The sequence below is a fragment of the Arachis hypogaea genome, chromosome 16 (genome assembly GCF_003086295.3).
Source record: "Arachis hypogaea cultivar Tifrunner chromosome 16, arahy.Tifrunner.gnm2.J5K5, whole genome shotgun sequence".
NCBI lineage: Eukaryota > Viridiplantae > Streptophyta > Magnoliopsida > Fabales > Fabaceae > Arachis > Arachis hypogaea.
In genome coordinates, this window is record NC_092051.1 from 104969482 (window position 1) to 104976355 (window position 6874).

The 6874-nt window shown below is 32.7% G+C and overlaps 1 protein-coding gene across 1 annotated transcript; it reads left to right on the plus strand.

Moving 5' to 3' along the window:
* Positions 1-1141: 1141 nt before the first annotated feature.
* On the plus strand, positions 1142-2175 carry LOC112757317 (uncharacterized). The gene is made up of 3 exons (XM_025805907.1): positions 1142-1252; positions 1669-1792; positions 1910-2175. The coding sequence occupies exons 1-3, from the start codon at positions 1142-1144 to the stop codon at positions 2173-2175; spliced, it is 501 nt and encodes a 166-aa protein (XP_025661692.1).
* Positions 2176-6874: the final 4699 nt, after the last annotated feature.

A 6874-nucleotide genomic window follows, 5' to 3' on the forward strand; every position in this document is an offset into this window, starting at 1 on the left:
TGGACTATGGCTTGGTCACGCGTACGCGTCATCCATGTGTACGAATCGAGACCAGCTTCTCAAATCTCCAAATTCTTGTGTTACTTTCACTTTTGCATGCTTCCTTTCCATCCTCTAAGCCATTCCTGCCCTATAAACCTGAGATCACTTAACGCACATATCACGGCATCAAATGGTAATAAAAGAGGATTAAAAATTAACGATTTTAAGGCCTAGGAAGCATGTTTTCAATCATAGCACAAAATTAGAAAGGAAACTTAAAAACATGTAATTTACATGAATAAGTGTGAGAATAGTTAACAAAATCCACTCGATTCGATACAAATTAAGTCATAAAATAGTGGTTCATCAATGGTTGGAAAACTGGTGAAGGTAATCACACAAACTGACTTGGTTAAATATATGTTAACTTCTCCTATGCTAAGAGGTCGATTAGGGAAATGGATGTTAGCTTTAACAGAGTTTGATTTACAATATGTTCCAGCAAAGGCTGTGAAAGGTCAGGTTATTGCAGATTTTCTAGTAGACCATTCGAATAATCTGAATGACCAGGGGCAAACATAATTGATGTACATGTCGATTATTGGAAATTATATTTCGATGGTTCGAAAAATAAAGATGGTGCTGGAGTTGGGATTTTAATTATTTCACCAAAATGGGTTCTATCAGAATTTTTGTTTGAGTTAAAATACCCTTGTTTGAATAATGTGGCAGAATATAAGGCTTTAATATTAGGCCTCGAAATTTTGATTGGAAAAAGGGCTTTAGAGATTTAAATCCTTGGGGATTCTTAGTTAGTTTTGAAACAATTATCAAAAGAGTTCAATGTAATAATGAGAAGTTGTAGAAGTATTTAGCAATGGCACAGGAACTGTTAACATCTTTTCAAAAAGTTTCATTAGTTCATATTCCAAGGATTCAAAATGAAATTGCTAACGAGTTGGCCCAAATTGCATCAAGCTACAAAGTGTTTCTGGAAACATTGGGAAAATTGGCAAGGGTTTGTCAAATTTTAGTACCAGTTGATGAGAGAGAAGCGTTGACTTTAGATGAATGGGAGGATGATGATTGGAGAAAACCAATTGCTGAATATTTATAAGATCCTAATGTTCGAGTCGACAATAAAATAAAGTTAAAAGCAATGAACTTCGTGTTATTGGCTGATGAATTATATAAGAAAGGTCTCGATGGAAGTCTTTCTAGGTGTTTAAGTCATTCAGACAAAAATATTGCTTTGGGGAAGTTCATTGAGGTATATGTGGTGCTCATCAGGCTGGAATGAAAATGACATAGATACTACGTCGAAATCAGGTCTATTGGCCTTCTATGATTAAAGATTGCATTGATTATGCAAAAGCATATCAAGAATGTCAACGCCATGGAGTGGTATAACAGATCCCAGAATTTGAATTATATTCAATTATTAAACCTTGGCCTTTTCGAGGATGGGCTCTGAATTTGATTGGGGTGACATAACCTCCTTCGTTGAAAAATCACAAGTTCATTCTGGTGGTGATTGATTATTTCACGAAGTTGGTTGAAGCTGTTCCTTTAATAAAAGCTGGATAAAATGAAGTGATAGACTTTATCGAAGAACATATAATCCATCGATTCAGAATTCCTCAAACTTTGAGTAATAATCAAGGAACTATGTTTACTGGTCAGCAGATTAAGAATTTTACAGCTTCAAGAAACATTAATATGGTTACTTCAACTCCATATTATGCACAAGCTAATGGGCAAGTTGAGGCAGCAAATAAAATATTGATCAATTTGATTAAAAAACAAATTGGTAGTAAACCTCGAATTTGGCATGAAACTTTGAGTCAAGTATTATAAGCTTATCGAAATTCACCAAGAGGATCAACAGGTACTTCCCCTTATAAATTAGTATATGGTCATGATGCAGTTTTGCCACTAGAGATTAATCTCAATACATTAAGAATATTGAAACAAGATAAGTTGTCAGTCGATGACTATTGGAATGCAATATATGATGAATTGAATGATTTGGATTCAGAACATTTGTTGGCACTTGAAAATATGATTCAGCAAAAAGAAAGTGTTGCTCGAAATTATAATCGTCGAATAAAAGAGAAGTGTTTCAATATGGGTGAATTGGTTTTAAAAGTTGTATTGCCAATGAAAAAGAAGTCAACATTTCTTGGCAAATGATCTCATACTTGGGAAGGACCTTTCCAAGTGATGGATTTGTATTCTGGAAATGCATATCCAATTAAAGATATCAATTCTGAAAATGTGGTTAAATAGATAAATGGGAAATACTTGAAACAATATCGATGTATGCAGGATCAAGATTAGGAATATAAACAAATATATGAGAGCACAAGAAAAGTCATTATACATGGAGAATGTTCTAAGTAGGTGGAATAAGGGGTGCCAGAAGGTCAGCTAATTCGGAATAAAGTTGAACCCTCTCACTGTCCAAAACGGAAAGCGCTTCGATTTGCTCATATTCTTCCGTTTGAGCCTTGTCAAGTTGCTTGTTTAATTCTTTCTGTTTGCCTTCTGTAATGCAAAGTTCTGTGAAGATTGCTTGTTGTTTATGTTGAACTGTGGCCAAGGGGATAGCTAAGTCAGCTTTTTTTTTCAAATTTTAGCCAGTTTTTGTTCAATTTGGGCCAGTTTTGCTTCAAGCTCTTCTTCTTGTTTGTCATAGTAGGTTTGAGCATTGAAGGCTTGATTAATCCTCAAATCATACTCTTTGCATAATGTTTTCATTGGTTGAAGAACCTTATTAATTTCTTCTGATCCGATCTTTGATTTTGGCCACTTTCTCCTTGGCCTCTTGCAACTTGTCCTGGACAGTGATATAGTAATTTGAAACTTTTATAAACTTCTTGACTACAGCAGAATATTGGAGAGGAACCTGAAATTTGAGAGAAGAGCTCAGAATGTCATAAAGGAAAGCATTTAGGTTTGATTGATTGGTCCATTCTAAGGGAGCATGTGTTAAAAGTCTCAAAAGAGTGGTTAGTTGTTAGAGAGTGTGTCGGTTGAGCTCAGAAGGAAGGCTTGATGTTGAAGGGTCCTCAGGAGTTGGATTTGAAAGAGGCACTTCATCTTCCTGAATTATTAGTGTTAGAAAGGCAGCAAGTTCAGCCATATTAGCATCAGAAGAGATAGAGGTGATATCAGGAATCTCAGGTGATGGTTGAGGATCATATGAAGAAGAAAGCTCAATGGTTCTTTCTGGGCTTAAAATTCTTCGAGGAGAGGGGACATTCCCTGTATCCTGAGTAGGTAATTCAGGGCTTTGTGCAACAGGAGATTTGTGAAGTGCATCAGTTTGAATTGGAGAACGAAGATCTTCAACGGGTTGATTTTCTAGTGGTAAGGATTGCCCTTGGGTTAAATCGACCAAAACTTGTGTTTCAGGCAAGATGACTTGAATGGGCTCAGCAGAGATCACGGTTTGTTCAGAGGAGTGAAATTCTTGTTGGGTTTGTCTTGCTTGATCCCCTTGTGTTTTCGATTCAGGGTTAGATGAAGGAGCAGAAATAGATTGAGCAATTTTTTCGGTCTGAAATAAGAAAGAAGTGTTTTATATGTTATGTTTTTTTCGATTTGTGTGGGAAATTCGAAATTAACATAAAATTTTCGGGATGGATTTTCTTTGAATGAGATAAGGGAATATAGCTTCTGAATCATTTTCCGAATCGGACTCTTGGGAAGGTGATACGTGTTCAGGAGGGCATTTTTGTCATTTTATAGCTAAGGGACAGAATTGTAATCTCGTCATGTTCAAAGATTGGAATACTAGAAGAATCATACCATGCCAGTCTTGGACATCAAGGAGACCCCAAGAGTTTGTCTCAAAAACAGTGGTGCTAAAATGATGACAACTCATAAGGCCTATTGGGCTAAGTCAGGACAACAAGAAATCCAATAATGCTTTTCAAATTCAGTGGGAGGCATAATCTATTCTATTATATAAAAATCGAATTTCTGCACTTAATGATGGAGCTGACGTGGCATGCTCCAGAGAGTGTTTTCCGATTTAATTATTTTAACTCATTCAATACAATTTATTGCAATAACTTAATTATTTCAACTAATTTATTTGATTAAATATTTAAATATCAATATAATTTATTGTAATTTATATTACTTAATTAATTATACTACATCAACTGTAATGTGTTATTAGTGAATTGGTTTTTTTCTTTATGAAGTCTAAAATAAAATAAATAATTTATTATTTATTCTAATTAAATTCATTAAATTTAATTATATATTATATATGAATTAATGTTAATTTATAAATTATTTTATATTATAATATTCAATCAAATAAATTATAAATTACTTTAAATTATATACGCACGGAAAAATAGATTTAAATGTGGTTTATATAATATAGATAGTATTTAACTAAGAACGGTGTATTTTTAAGTGTTTTGATATAACTTAATTATATCAGCTAATTGATTTGATTAGATATTTAAATATCAATGTAATTTATTATGGTATATAATACTTGATTAATTTTACTACATTAATTGTAACTTATATTAGTTAATTAGTTTATTCATTTATAAAGTCTGAAATAAAATAAATAATTTATTATTTATTCTAATTGAATTTATTAAATTTAATTATATTATATATAAATTATAGATAATTTATAAATTACCTTATTTTCTTAACCTTTTATATTCTATGTTGTTAAGTTTTAAGTTTTATATTTCCGTAAGCAAAAGTAATATAAGGCAAAACTTTTTTCATTTTAAACGAAATTATTCTATGTATTATTAACTAATATTATTATATTTGATTTATTAAGAATATAAAATAATTTTATATAACAAATTATTAATTAAACTCATTCTAAAACGTAAGCAAAATAAATTAATTTCCTAGGCAGCCCAATATAGATCCATGATTTATACAACAATCAGACAAAGCATAGAACTTGTGAATTGTGATAAAAAGGGAACAAAAAAGTAGTGTCCACATCATGTTGGCTTGCTTGCCTCCATTGCATCTTAACAAAACATGGGCCTACGGAGACTAATCCCGATTCCAAGCTAGGCAGATAGAAAACCTATCTGAATCTTATACAATTAATTTCAACCCACACCTAAAGTCCTCTTTTAGTCTTTTTGGGTCTTCTCTCTCCCAGCAAGCAAGCATATACGCCAGCAATGGAGAACGGCGTATATGCTTTTAAATTTTTGTTTTTAAATTTTAGAGTGTGATACTACATGTCGTGGAAGCAAAATTATAAGTACTGTGTTTTGTGTTTTAATACTTTTGATCATGTGGAATTACAAGTGAAATTATAGAAAACAGTAATAACAATTCTGACAAATGGCTGGCGTTCTAAAATTAAAATTTGAAGTGATAAAAAATATTATTATATACACGTGGATAAATTGTATCACCTGTTTTTTATTTTTTTTATTGTAAATTCTATGTTAAATTACTCAATAATTAATTAATTAATATATAATTTCAAGCTATATTTTTGTTATTATATAATACTTTTTATTATTTTATATTTGCAATAAATATTTTTTGTATAGCTCATTGCTAAAATAAAAAATTTTACTAATTAATTAGGTTCACAGTAGATTATAGTTGTTTTTTTTAAATCTAAGAACACTTTTGGTTACTTTCTATTCGATAATTTTTCTGTCATGTATAATTATACAACTCATTTAAGCAATGATTATTGTACATAGGTACCAATATTTTACAGAACATTATGTATGGTACTAGGCTCTTGATAAATCCAGATGTTCCTGAGGTTGTGATGGTTCGAAAAAGGTATTGTACCAATATTGTGAATTATTTATGGTTGTGCATATTGACTATATTTTTATGGCGTTATAATTGATAAGTAGCGTGTACTATAGAGAGATCTCGCAGTACCTGTCTGTGCTTTCTGGCAAATCGGCGTATGTTAATGAAGATGAAGTTTTATATTCTACTGAGAGGAAGATAATAAAGGAGTTACGTGCAACTGCAGATGTAAGTGCCTTATAGAAAACTACTTTTTTATGTTTGGTTCTGATGAGCGGATATTTTATACGCTTTTTGGGGTTAATTTCATATAGTTTTTAGTGTGTTTTAGTTAGTTTTTAGTTTATTTTTAGTAGTTTCTAGGCAAAATTTATATTTCTGGACTTTACTATGAGTTTGTGTGTTTTTCTGTGATTTCAGGTATTTTCTGGCTAAAATTGAGGGAGCTGAGCAAAAATCTGATTCAGGCTGAAAAAGGACTGCTGATGCTGTTGGATTCTGACCTCCCTGCACTCAAAGTGGATTTTCTGGAGCTACAGAACTCCAAATGGCGAGTTTCCAATTGCGTTGAAAGGTAGACATCCAGGGCTTTCCAGCAATATCTAATAGTCCATACTTTGCTCAAGGATAGATAACGTAAACTGGCGTTCAACGCCAGTTCCAGGCTGCTGTCTGGCGTCCAGCGCCAGAAACAAGTTACAAAGTGGAGTTCAACGCCAGAAAAGGATCCAAAGCTGGCGTTGAACGCCCAAAAACAGCCCTATGCACGTGATTAGCTTAAGTCTCAGCCCCAGCACACACCAAGTAGGCCCCAGAAGTGGATTTCTGCACCATCTATCATAGTTTACTCATTTTCTGTAAACCTAGGTTACTAGTTTAGTATTTAAACAACTTTTAGAGATTTATTTTGTATCTCATGATATTTTAGATCTGAACTTTGTACCTTTTGACGGCATGAGTCTCTAAACTCCATTGTTGGGGGTGAGGAGCTCTGCTGTACCTCGATGAATTAATGCCAGTATTTCTGTTTTCTATTCAATCACGCTTGTTCCTATCTAAGATGTTCATTTGCGCCTTATTATGATGAATGTGATGATCCGTGACA